This window comes from Poecilia formosa, unplaced genomic scaffold (assembly GCF_000485575.1).
Source record: "Poecilia formosa unplaced genomic scaffold, Poecilia_formosa-5.1.2 Scaffold330, whole genome shotgun sequence".
In the NCBI taxonomy this organism is placed as follows: Eukaryota; Metazoa; Chordata; class Actinopteri; order Cyprinodontiformes; family Poeciliidae; genus Poecilia; species Poecilia formosa.
In genome coordinates, this window is record NW_006800269.1 from 641,876 (window position 1) to 655,360 (window position 13,485).

At 40.2% G+C, this 13,485-nt stretch overlaps 1 protein-coding gene across 1 annotated transcript; it reads right to left on the bottom strand.

Annotated features, from left to right (window-relative positions):
- Positions 1–465: 465 nt before the first annotated feature.
- On the bottom strand, positions 466–13,138 carry oaz2a (ornithine decarboxylase antizyme 2a). Its single transcript, NM_001308113.1, is given in 5 exon segments — positions 466–1,920; positions 2,639–2,724; positions 3,015–3,187; positions 5,469–5,617; positions 12,935–13,138. Coding segments are annotated over 5 exon segments (648 nt in total). The 5' UTR covers positions 13,045–13,138; the 3' UTR covers positions 466–1,789.
- Between the last annotated feature and the right edge of the window lie 347 nt (positions 13,139–13,485).

Here is a 13,485-nt window from a genome sequence, read left to right on the forward strand (position 1 = left end):
AACAGGCAAGCACAAGCAAGAAAAACAAAACCAAACAAAATATCACAAAAATCTGAAAAGTGTGGCATATTTTTGTTTTCAGATTCAAATACTTTGTAAACTGCCATACGTTGCAATTACTGATGCAAGCTTTCAAGGTTCTTTTACCAGCTCATTCAGATGTTGAAATTAATTTGTTTCATTTGGAAAAACAAAATCCTCACAGCATAATACTGCCATCACCATTTCTCACAGTATGTTGAGGGCTTTTCTGATTAGGTGACAGTTTTTTCCCCCCTTAGTTGACTTTATTCAGGGAGCTAAATTAAAAAAAAAATTAAATTATGCAGAAACTTTCTACTTGACAATCGTTTACTGCTTTTAAAATGGTCCGTCAGATAAAAATCACACAAAATTATATTTCTTCACATTCAAACATCTCAAAGCTGCATCTTTACCAACATCCAAGTAAAAACCACACACATGGCCTTTGTTAACAACCTTTATTGAAACACCCTCCGCACAAAAGACAAAAATCTGAGAAGTGTGGATAGTCACTTAATGGCTGCTAACTGTTTAACTAAGAACAAAAATAGAAAGGTAAATCCCTGCACAATCACAAAAAGAGAAAAAAACAGCAGAGAAAATGTTCATACTGATAAAAAATAAACCTCTGATAGACTTCATGTATTAACCTGTAACAGCTTACAGTCAGGGCTCAAATCAGTAGCGGTTAAGAGCCGAGCCAGTGGAAGGGAAGGTGAGGCGCAGGCGGTGCAGTTTGGGGGGAATGTAGGCTAACTTTGCCCAACATACAACATGAGGTTAGCATTAGCTTGCATTTGGTTAGCATCAACGACAGACAATTCTTTGGTGTTTAGTTGAGACAGAAAAATGCTGAAAAAATTAAAATTAAAATTCTCGGTGGGTTTGCTACAGTGCTATTTTTTTCGTCCCCCCTGTATTTGCATATATGATCATAAGAACAGCTTATTTAAAACATAGGTCTCAATATGCATGGGCTGAATATTTTACATTCTTTTTAATAAGACTCATAAGTTTAGAATAATAATAATAATAAATTGCACTCTCCTCTTTAGGCACCTGCCGTATCGATAAAGCTTTAAGGTTCGTCCTGTGATGGGGGTGAGGTGGGTTCAGTCTCAGATGGGATCGTTTGTGAAATTTTAAAAGAAGCAAAAAAATAAAATAAAATAAATGCTTTCAAAAAGCCAGAGCCAGGGACACGCGCTGGAATGATGCCTCGACATATCGCAGAAAGTCAAAAGGAACCGTCAGTGTGTGCTTACATGTTCAATGTAACAGATTATTAAGCGAAGAAAAAAATATATATATATATATATTTATATATATTTATAAATCAACCATACACATTTAAACCCCCTAGCATCGTAGCTCGCATCGTGTACAGCACTGAAAGACACACCAAAGTCTCTTAGAAAAAACGGTTGAAGCCGTCAGACGAGTGGATATGCTGAAACTTCGGAGCAAGTTGTTTATTTCCTCCTTTCGTCCGTGGAGAGAAAATGACTGAAGAAGTGAGGAAGAGGAAGGAGGAAGGAGGGGGAAAAAAAAGGCCAAATTAAATGTGACGACTTAGTTCAAGCTGCAGCCCTCCCAGCTAATCCAATCTGCGGATGTCTTCAGGGAGAAAAGCAGCGGCATCACAGAGACCCCTCCACCCGGCGCGACTGCTGTCAGAGGGAAGGCTGAAGACTGGGAGGAGTAGGGGTGTAGAGAGGGAGTGAGGGGGAGGGGGAGGGTGTGGTGTGGGCGAGGGAGGTGAGGGTCACTCTTCATCCGAGCTGCTGTTGTCCAGAGAGTAAGCCATGAAGGCCAGATCGGGTCGGGCTGGTACCATGGGGTTGCCCGGCTTCACCATCTCGAAGCCCATGTAGTGGAACGTCTTGATGATGACCACTGGAGGGGGAAATGATATCAGGCTTAGTGTCGCCATGGAAACCACCCATACTGGGAAAAACTCGCTAAATCTAATGGATGTTAGTAGAAACGTGTTCCTTTTCCTTCTAATCAGCTGCAAATCGATTATTTTTGACGATTAATCGAATAAAAAAAAATTGGGCACATTCTGCAGAATATTTGTGTAACCACTAAATTTTATTTTATACAATATTAGAAATGCATAAGAAAAAGTAAAAAAAAAATCCTCTTTTTAAATAATGTTTTTATTACATTATAGCGTGTACTAAAAATATTACATCCTAAAAATTATAAAAAAAGAACAAAGGATTCACATGCAGCCAATCTATATTGTAGTTGAGTAATTTTACAATTAACTGTCTAAATATCAGTTCATTTTTTTCCCTTTACAAAATTTGTTCCAGATGAAGGCAACACTTGAGAAGTACTTATAGAAAAGGAAAGGTGTTCATCTTAAATGCAAAACGTATAAATGTTTTTTGTAGTTTTAGCTTAATCGCTGCTCTGACTGTGTTCTTTCAGCAAAAAGCCTTTTTTTTTTTTTAAAGAGTCTGAACACTTGAGCAAACGATTAATCAATGACTAAATTAGTTGGTGACTATTTCAAAAGTCGACTAATTGTTTCTTCGCTGTGCCTTCCTTTGTGCCGGCCTCCAAAATAAATGATAACCGTTCTGAAATGACGGGAGCTTCTTACTTCGATCCTCTCTGTTTTTGTGGAACCACAGGAAGACGTAGTTAACCTTCAGCTTCTCCTCGGCAAACTCCAGCAGCGCGGTCAGCCTGGAGACAGAAGCATAAGAAGTTGGAGAGCGAGGAAAAGATGGACAGTGAAGACGCATAAAGTCGTTCCCCCCTCCTTTATCCCTCCCCTCTTCTTTTTACATAAGCGATGCAATTTTACATAATGCAGGGCAGCAGCAGAGCGGGCAGCAGGATTGGGTTACAGCTACACACACAGCCAGGAAACACAACGCTACCTGCCAGAAGTCATTTCTGAAACCACTCCCATCAAAGCATTTTGCAAATAGAACCCCAATTCACAGCATTCCCCAGGACGCTCTCAAACGTACCCCTCTTTGCTCCCGTCGGCCAGCGAACCTGCTGGGATCTCCAAAAAGAGGCTGTCCCCTGAGAGCGCCGTGTCCCAGAAGGCCGAACGGCGCTCAGTCAGATGGTAGTGGAAGCGGAGAAGAGAGGGTCTCCCGCCGACTGGGGAGGCCTGCGTCACAGTCAACCTGTCATCCTGCCAGGGGGGGAAACAGCAAGCAGATGGGTTCAGAGTCCAAACCTTCTGATGCAGATTAAGAACGACAAAGAAACTGGCATGGGGGGCTTCAACCGTCACTAATGGAGCGTTTCTGTTGATTATATTTTTTCGATCAATCGATAAAATCAATGATCAATTTAATCGATTTGTTTAAACACCAGTGCTCTCCTTGGGTTTCCACAGTTCAGAGTGATGTCAGCACAGCAAGGGCGACCATCTTGCTTGACAGCTTCTGTTTGTTGGCGCTTTGAATTCAGGTCAACTCTGCCACACAATCGTAGGGCCAGGAATCTTTATTTTTAATCAGGAGAAAGAAGTCATGTTACCAGACTGAAGTCAGAATACTAGAGGGGTAGAGTATTAATTTTATAGGAACTCAAACATGAAAAATGACAAAAAAAATTTAAATGAGAAAAGTTGAGAATCTTGTGACGTTACACTTTGATATCAGTTTTCCAGATAATAATCCTTTGACACATCAACATCTACATATCAGTGGTGGGAGTTTGAAATGATTGTGCAAACGATTATTTCGAAAGAGTTAGTTGAGTCAGATCCTGATAGCCGAACTTTTTTCTGGTTAAAACAACATTTTTCTCGTTATTTTAAGATGTTTTTTCGGGTATAATTTTGTCTTTTTCTGCAAGTGACAATTTTCTCATAATTAAACAAAACTTATTGCCTGGCCCTAACGCTGCGTCGTATGACTCTCAGATTGAAATAACAGCCACTTTTGGAAAGTATTTTCAAATCTAGTATGAAATACAAACGGGAGATTTTATTCCTCAGTCCTAGTTTCTATATTTTAAGCCCAGACAACTCTGGGAGCTTCAAGATTCAAGATCAAGTTATGGACCAATAGAGACAAGTCATTTCAATGTCAAAGAGGAAGTAGTCGTGATATTTTTAAATGAAGCACAAGAGTGCCTTATCAGCAGTTTTGAAATTTATAACGACAATTATGCGGTATAGGAGACCACTTCTGCCTTCTTTATGAAAAGAAACAGACATAAAACTAGAAAAAAAAAAAAACCTGTCAGAGTGTGAGGTCTGCCTTGGATAACACAGATTCAGATCTTTGTGTCCTGAGCCCGTCGGGGCAGAAAGGGCGGCACGCTCACCGGCGGATGAGGATGGTAATGAAGAGTCTGATCCTAAACCTCTAATCCTCCACAGGCTAGCTGGTCACATGTCAGGATGCAGCTTCAGACCAACACGCCGTTCGCTCGCTGAGCAATCAGTTGTTCGTTTTAATCAGAATGAAATAAAAATTGCTTCCTTTTGTAAAATCCAACTGTGTTCAAATGAAACCAGGTGAGTGAGGCATTAAATCCTGGGATGATGCAGATTCTTTTTTTAAGCTAAAAAAATAAATAAAAATGAGAGTAAAGCTCATTACTAATATGTGTTGAGTGCAGCGAGTTATGAAAGCCTCTGACGGATAATGCACTCAGCACAATTATAACGATCATCACCTTAAGAGCTTGAAGTGGATCAGAAAAGCACGTGCAAAACTGTGTAGTTGGTAGAGAAACATTAAAGTCCATACAGACATCTGTCTTTTGATTGGCCAACGTTTAGATGTATGTAGGAAACAATAGTAATAATGAGCTTCTCTTTGTTGGATGTTTATTCAGGTCAGATATGCTAAGAAGCTGTAAGTTGGCATTAAAGGGGCGGTATTATGCGTTTTCCAGGCGCATAGTGACATTTTATAGAAAGACAAATAATATTGCCTTCAGTTATAAAAATTATGTAAATATATATCAAATATGACTTGAAAAAAAATTTAATTCCTGATTTAAATGCATTGAAACTGGGCTTCTGTCTCTTTAAAAACCTTTTTCTGAAACTCCACCTCCAGGAAGTCGTCACAACATGGCTCCTCTATTAACCCTTTAACAACACTGTACCAGCGTTTTATTGAGAAGTAGTTCATATAATGAGCTCACACAGCTCCACGACATGTTTGCTAATTGCTGCTGGCTAGTCTAGAGGAGCCAAATCTGGAGCTCAGAGGAGGAGCTGCGCCTTGAAGGTGGGGCTAGGTCCAACTAAGCGTTTTGCACAGCTGAATGGTTGCCATGGGAGATTAAAGGATTTCTCAAATATGCATGAAAGAATTAAGGCAACTCTCCAGGTATGTTTTTGATGAGGGAATAATAACATGATGTAAAGCTAAAAAAAAAAATAAAATAGTTAATTTTACATGATAGTGGCTCTTTAAAGATGAAATCGTTCATTCTAGTTGCCTCACCTTGTGTATTAGCACGGAGTGAGAGTGATCCCTGACCGTCCCTCGCCCACCCGGGATCTTCAGCTGTGGGTGAGGGGCATCAGGAGCACCACAGAGGCCCTGGAGCCTGAGGGATAGAGCTGGGCTTCAAGGCCCCCGATAACCAGGAACTGCAAAAGAAAACACAAGACGCAGATGAACCACTTCCTGTCTCAGCTGTCTCACAAAGCTATGGACGATGACTTGGTTCGAAGCAAAGCCTTTACATTAAGTAGATTGTTCCATCACAACAGAAGAAAAAAAACAGCCACATGCTAAAGCTCCGAGCTAAAACGACAACAGCAGTAAAAAGAAAAACTGAGGATTAATCATAGTAAATTGAAATACCTCCAGTGCGAATAAGAAGCTACAAAATGGATGTTAACTTTAGCAGTGTGAGAAGTTTCTTTCCCCAAAAAATGTTGCCACATGATGGACTTGAAGTGTTGGAGCCTGACACAGCAGCTCAGTTTAGTTGAATTTTCAAACAGTGAAACAACTACTTCCCTTTTTTCTGAAGGCATTTATTTTTATTTGTGGGAAAATATGAAAATGACAAATATTGCAATGATGATATTTGCTGTTCTTTGTTTTCTTCAACATGCTTCCTGAACTTCAGTGGTTTAATCACCCACATCTCCATCAGGCGATAAAAGACAGTGGACGTCTTTCAAGATGGCCACTGATAACGCGGCCCTCAAAACTGGAATACTTTTTGTGGTTTATTCTTCACTGTGACTTCTGGAATATGTTGGTCAATAATATATTGTCAAGATACAGACTAATAATCACAAACAAAACGCATAATAACTATTTGATTACAAGAGGAAGCAAATATTTTGCTCCAACTTTCTGTTAAACTGGTATGAGCAGCACTTCTTAGAAAATAGTGATGTTTTACAACTCTAATAACCTACAACGCTGAAGGAAACAAGTTTCCACTTTATGTCTCAGTTCATACATAACCGGACATCTGGGACAACAAATATACATTTATGCATTTTGGTCTCCCATCCGTATGAAAACTTGGTTTAATATCACTAAAAATGAATATTTGTAAAATCTCAGACCAAACTGTAGATTTGAGAAAATGCTGTATTTGTGTTTGCATGTGTAAATGGGACAACTGAGAATCAGGCATTACAGCCTGCAACAAATAATACAGTAATAGTTCTTTATGATTCCCAATTACCAGTCCTGTGTTTTATTAACTTGATATTCTAACACACCATTTAAAAGTAGTTCAAATAAACCCTGCAGTGCCATGTTTTATCCCCAAAAGGAAATCGTGGTTGTTTTTGAAGCACTCCGATTGGCTGACCTAGATTTTAGCTTTGCTCTACACTGCCCCCTATGGGTTTGGTATGTTTAAAACAACACCAAGGGGTGGATTTGTGTAGGTTCATGTGGACAAAATCTTTTCTGAAAGTGATCCTGTGTCTGTGTGTGTGTGTGTGTGTGTGTGTGTAAACAATTTGAGGGAAATATTTGTTTTTATAAAGACAGCCATTTGTGAATATGACCTTAGATGATGCGAGATAACTACCAAGTATAAGACCAAACAGGAAAAACCTGTCCCAAGAGGAATACCATCTTCTGATTTGCAAAGTCTTATTCTGTCAATTAAATTTTAAAGAAAAGTTTTATTTCTTACTTACTTACTACGTTTTGACAGTTCAAAAAAAGCAACATTTTACCCAAATCCAAGATTTCTCCATTAAAAGTAGCTTACATGTCTAAAGTTCAGGGTTATGTCTTGTACATAGTTTCAAGTAGTTCTTACCCAACCAATTACAGAACATTTTTTTGCAAACAATGATGTAATGTACACAAATCGATTAATTTTTTTGTCACGGGTTTCAGTCCACCGACTCTTGCTCTCTCAGATTGTTTGTTTATAAGGAGCCTGGTAGACATGAAAGACTAGGATTTATTATGACTGCATTTCAAAGAGGTCCAAATGGCCCGTGCATGCGCTGGGAGGCACGTATCAGAAACGAGCGCCTGATCTGTAAACACCTCTGTAAATAGCTTTGTGGGCCTTTTGGGAACACCTCCGCGTTTTGAGTTTCAGACGGTGGCTGGAAGCAGCCGGGCCGTGGCATCTTCACTGCATCATCACAGATGCTCTGCATGTTGTGGATTAAACTGTAATCGTTCAACACAAACTCTGTCAGCAACAAGCCGCCTGACTCTATTCTGCGTCTCACTTTCCAAGTCACGTTCCAGAAAGGAACATCTCTACTTTCTGTGAGACGGAGGAAAGGAGGCGTGGCCTCAGTCTCCCCCGCCGACCGGGTTGGTAACCTGGACGACCTGAACAGCACAAACCAGCAGAGTGTGCAATGGAAAAACGAGGCTTTCAAATTAGGGCTGACTTTGATCCCTTTTTAATTGCTGAGAATAGACAGCATATATTTTCAGTTTTTAATAGAATCGAAAATAGAAAACATTTTCATATTTTATCAAGCTACAAACTCCAATTTCTGTGTATTTCATTGGAATGTGACCAAATTCAATTTTTTTATTTTTGTCTCCAGGAACGTTCGGTGTGGTGTGAATTATGACTCACGTCTACAAAACCAGAACTTCATAAAACCACATCTGGATGTCTGTAGAGGCCTCTCTACAGACATCCAGAGTTTATAGCAAAACAAGGTTAGCTTTACAAGCTCATCTTTTAAAACATTGCCACATATTGTCAATTGTATTCATGTCTGGACTTTGACTCGGGTCTTTAGAATGCATGAATGCACCATGACATCAATCCGTTCCACTGTTGCTCCGGCTGTTTGTTTAGGGGCGTTAGAATAAAGGGGGTTGAATATAATAGCAAGTCATACTTCCACTTTGCATAATACATGCCACCAACTAAAACAACAAAGGTCAAGGGGTATTAGAGGGCGCCATGAGGCATTCCTCTACGTCTAAAATAACCTGAAACAGAAACTTTGGACAACAATCTCAACAGCCAAACTGATATCAGGGACACCAGTGACAAGAGGCACAACTCAGATGGATGAAGCCACCCAAGAGCTCGCCAAGATGTCCAGACCTACTTCTCCGGTTCCATCTTCACTTTCAGGGACGGAGACCGTCCTTGATGGAAATGCCAGGTTGTTTTGAAAGGCAAAACTCTCGTCGTCCTCTGACATTTCTGTCACACTCTTAGGAACCCATCCCCACCCTCCTGTAGCGGCTACAGACATCAGCCGCCGCCCCGCCGCACTCAGTGCGAGACTCTAAAAACGGAATGTGGGTTACATATTCAAGTCTGACTTATGGAGCTACAGACTGTACCGTTGTGAAGGCCAAGCACATTCACAAGCTGCATTAATATGCCAGTGAGGATTTAATCAGCTGTGTGTTGGGAGTTGAGACTGAGAGATGCCAAGTGCGTCACAGTCTCGTTGTGCAAGGGGGGAGGAGGGAGAGTGGCGGATGCCTCCACTGCTGGGCTGTTCTTCCTGAAGCTGAGATTTTTTATGAGCTCTGATTAAAGTCGGATCGTTTCGGAGTGTGAATGGAGAGGCGGACAGCGTAGAGCCGGGCATGGGGTTCAAACACGAAGACAAAACATTAATGACATGTTCATTGGAGGAAGGGAAGGACCTAGGTGCACGAGACCGAACGTCGACCGGTTTGCAAACAGAAACGATTTGATGTTTCCGGACAGTGCTTTGGATTTAGCACAAACGACAAAAGGTGGCACACACAGGAAAGAAAACATTAGAGACTGAAGCGGACCTTCTCCATTCCACGGACAGAGACCCATGCAGCGTGACGGAAAAGACACAGAGACAGAAACAGGAAAGGTACACGTGCTGTGAAACCTGAGCATGGATGGACGTATTCCTGTCAAAACACATGACTCTGACCCCTGGGCACACCTTGGCGGCGCTCGACTGGTCAGACACAAACAAGTCGACTGAAATGCCCCATCATCTGGAACTCAACTACACAATCATACTACTACCCCTTCAACATTTTGTACAATTGACTCGAATTTGTCTTTTATCAGCTTTTGATGCATTTGTCCATCTTTCTTTGTGTAACAGCTCCAGCAAAGTTAAACTGGATGGAGCAAAACAGAAGCGCTGGCTGTATGGTTTCAGTCGTCAACCAGAGAGTTTCAATAAGAATATTGTGGTGAGAAACGCCACCAACTCCATGTTACAGCAGGACTAAAACGGGCGTGGTTGTCCAACCAAAGCCGCAACAAAAAAACTGAGAAAAAATAAATAAAGAAATTTTAATGACTTCTTGTACTTTTTATTAATTATACTGTTTTTGACAAAATTGTAAAGCTAACCTTGTTTTGCAATAAACTTTGTTTTTTTTGTCTTTAGCAAGACAAATTTAATCTGTTGTCCTGGGACAACAGATGAAAAAGTGGCCAGACAGTCAATTGTAGTACATTTACAGAAACGTTAATTTATGTGCTCCGCCTCCATCAAATGAATACGGACATTTTGAGTTTCAACATGGTGTTCTGAATAGGGGTGGGTATTTATCGTAAAAAATTTCTTATAAGAATTTTGATTAATTGCTGCCATGATAAATGTAATGATAATAAAACCCCCACAACTGACAATATGATTAGAAATGTCATTTTTGCCATTCTCTCCATTGTTTGTTCCACAAGAGCATCTTTAAATATCAGTCAATTCAAAAATATGATTAAATCCAGTTACTGTGCACAGTTTAGTCAAACAAATTGCATCTTTTTTAAACAAGCTGAATCTTGAAGATATTTTTCCAAGAACAATATTTGTGTTTGTGGTGCTGTTAATGCTGTGTCATCCAGTCACAGTCACCTAAAAATGTAATAGTTTTTTTTCCCCATCTTTATTAGCACCACAATATATTACAATAAAATTCCATATTTCCCACTCCTAGTTCTGACTATAAAGCCAAGTGATTAGAGGATTCTCCAGAGGAAGACGGCATTCTGCATCCAGAACACTGATCTCCGACCACGCAGATTAACATCTCAAGACTGGTGATTCCAGAGTCAGACGTCAGCAGAAACTGCTCGGCACAGTTGACGTCCATGTGCCCTGATGGAAAATTCAATCCTGAATCTCCCGGCAACGGCCGAGGCGCTCCATCTGCCAGTGAATTAGAGGGACACCAACTAGCACTCAGGTAGCCCAGGACAGAACATTTATCCTGCCCAACGTGTGACGAGCCCCAGCACTGGTCCCTTCAACACACACATTCCAGTGATGGTTTGAAAGGTGACCCGTCAGAAAGAGCGGGGTTATATAACCAGCTGATGTAGGCCAGTAGCTGCCTTCAGCAGACAGGGTCACAGCAGCGGAGCAAATATAGTTGCAGCATCAATTTATCTTCTCCACGCTCCTCACTGCAGGTCAGGACATTGACCCATAGAGGACAAAAATAAGACTCCTGTCTTGGAGTGCAGAAAAAAAAAAACAGGCTACAATTCAATGTGTTTATTCATCTTAAATTGACAAGGATTTGTTTCCATGACTGAAAGGAGCTACAAGCCAACGTATTAAAAAGACAAACACTGTGCAACACTAGCTGGTTTCCATTACAAATGTACAAAGAACATTGTCGGTATTCCACCAATGTTGAAAAGACGCAATTTTGCAATTGCGGCGTCTCCATTAAATAAGAAATACAATTAAAAATCACATGTGAATAAGTTTATTCATCCGGTAATTCATGAACAAACTCAAGATTCATCATGAGTTGGAGTGTCATGCGGCGTCATGATTCTCCAAGTACTTGCAGTCGGTTGGTTTGAGCCAGTGGAAACATCCAGTTGTTGATCACGTGACTTCTGAAAAAAGTGTTTCCATGGTAGTTTTGCAAAAATAAACCAATTCTGAGATGGTCTAAAAACCCATCTCACCCAAGCACCAAAACCTTTTAACGAGAGTTTTTTTTTCTTAATTGCAGTGTTTTCATTGAACAAATTTATTTCAAAATGTCAAATTGCATGGTGAATGGAAACACAGGCAGTCATGCATTAAAGCATAACACCTCAGAGTTTGAGTGATACGAGTCATGTTGCTACAAATGACTCAGCCACAGTGCAGGACTGGTACAAGTCTGAACCTATACCAAATTTGATTACAGTCTGCCCACGAGATTACGTTGAGGATATCATCTTTCAACTGCTGGAGTACCTTTGTGCAAAGTCCGGTAACAAAATGCCAGAACCAGTGATTTTAGACATCCATGTCTGAACCTCCCATACACCACAAAGATGTTCTTCTTTCAAATCAAAAGCCCAATTCAGTGAACTACAAAAGTTCTGCTTCTCATTCTAAACAGCTAATTCCAGGAAAAGGTTTTGGTCACCTTCACCTTTTTCCAGCACCAGTAATGTTTCAAAATAAAGTCAATGAAAGAAGAGGGAATACTTTCAATGACATGCCTGCGGTTTGTTCAGACCGACAGCTTAAGAGCGCAAGACTTCAGCAGATAACAGGAAGTAAAGATCTGTCACGTCCTTTTGAGCTTTGAGCTTCCGTCTCCCATGGAACATTCAGAATTTGGGAATGCTGGTCGAATTTTGTAATTTCTCAAGTAATTCTTTTGTGGGAAGGAATTACAAATGGATACTGCCTATATAAAATGTCAAATCTAATTTGGTCTTTTTGTTTCTAATTTTGCACACCGTGACTCGTCTTTAACTCATTTGAAAGTAACTTCTGACCCATTGAGCAGAAAGATTACAAAGAAATTATCAGTGCTGTTCTTTTTCTTCTTACGTCTCTTGCAGAGATTTTTGAATGAGCTACAATCTGAAGCAGCAGCTAAAAGTTTCGGGAATTTTTATTTTTATTTTTTAAACATCCGACATCGGCCACAAAATTCTAGTAGGTACGCTGCTAAGTCACTCGATTTTTGGGGTCCAGTTTCAGTAACAAAGTTTTTTTTTCTTCTCATTTATATACATGCATGTTGTGTTAAGAAATGAGTTGATGAATTAGAAAAAGTTAACCACCGTAGAGTTGGGCATCAGGGTAAAACGGGAGAGAAACAAGAGGAAAGCTGCTGCTGTATTTTATAAATCACCTAACACTACTACAACTTGAGACAAAACTAGAAAACTTTGCAATCTGGTTCAGAGCTTTTTCTTTCGACCAAACACCAAACTGAAAACTAAAAAACTAGATCTCCACTTCTATTCATTTCTGTTGGTGAAATTGTAAAAAAAAGAAAAAGGAGTTCCTTCCTCCTCGGACTTTAACTAGCTTCTTTGTGAACAGTGCCTCCAACTATTTGTCGATTTTTAGCCTGTTTACTTTGAGAGCAACAAACAAGTTCAACAATTTAATAGTTTCCTTAGAAGTAAATACGACAAAAAAAACCCTGCGTTGACACGGTCAAAAACAGTCACCAACAGCGGTTAACCTATCAGCACATATTTCAGTGAAGAAAAAAAAAAACAGCGAACAACTTCCTACCTTTCCTCTGTGTTCAGCATGATAGCTTCGAGGAAACTCGGCTCTTTAGGTCCTTTTTGACAACCAGAACGGCTACTGTTCAGCAAGAAGTCCACAGATAAGTTAACCATCCGCAAGTTGAAGCAAACCCCGTCGGTAGTTCAGTGTTGGTGTCGCTTGTTTACATGAAGGGACAACACACCTTACTTCCCTCAGCTGTTCGTCCAGTCTAGCGAGCAGCGCAGGAGCACTGGCTTTTAAAGCTGCAGCAAGGCATCATGGGTAATCCAGCTCGGGCTGTTTTTTTGTTGTTGTTGTTGTTTGGTTGGGGTTTTTTTTGGCTTCCAGGAAATCAAAACTTACAGTAAAAGATTAATTTCGTTTCAACTGCCTCAAAACAGTTGGTGTCAACAGTTACCTCTTTTTTTAATCATTTGTGCAAAAAACAAGGAATAAATAAATGATAGGGAGGTAGTTTGTTTGTGTGTGTTTTTTTTTTTTTGCTGAGAGTTTTATCGCAAAGTTTACAAGCAGTTACAAGCAGTTTCAGCCTTTGGCCCACAAAATAAAAA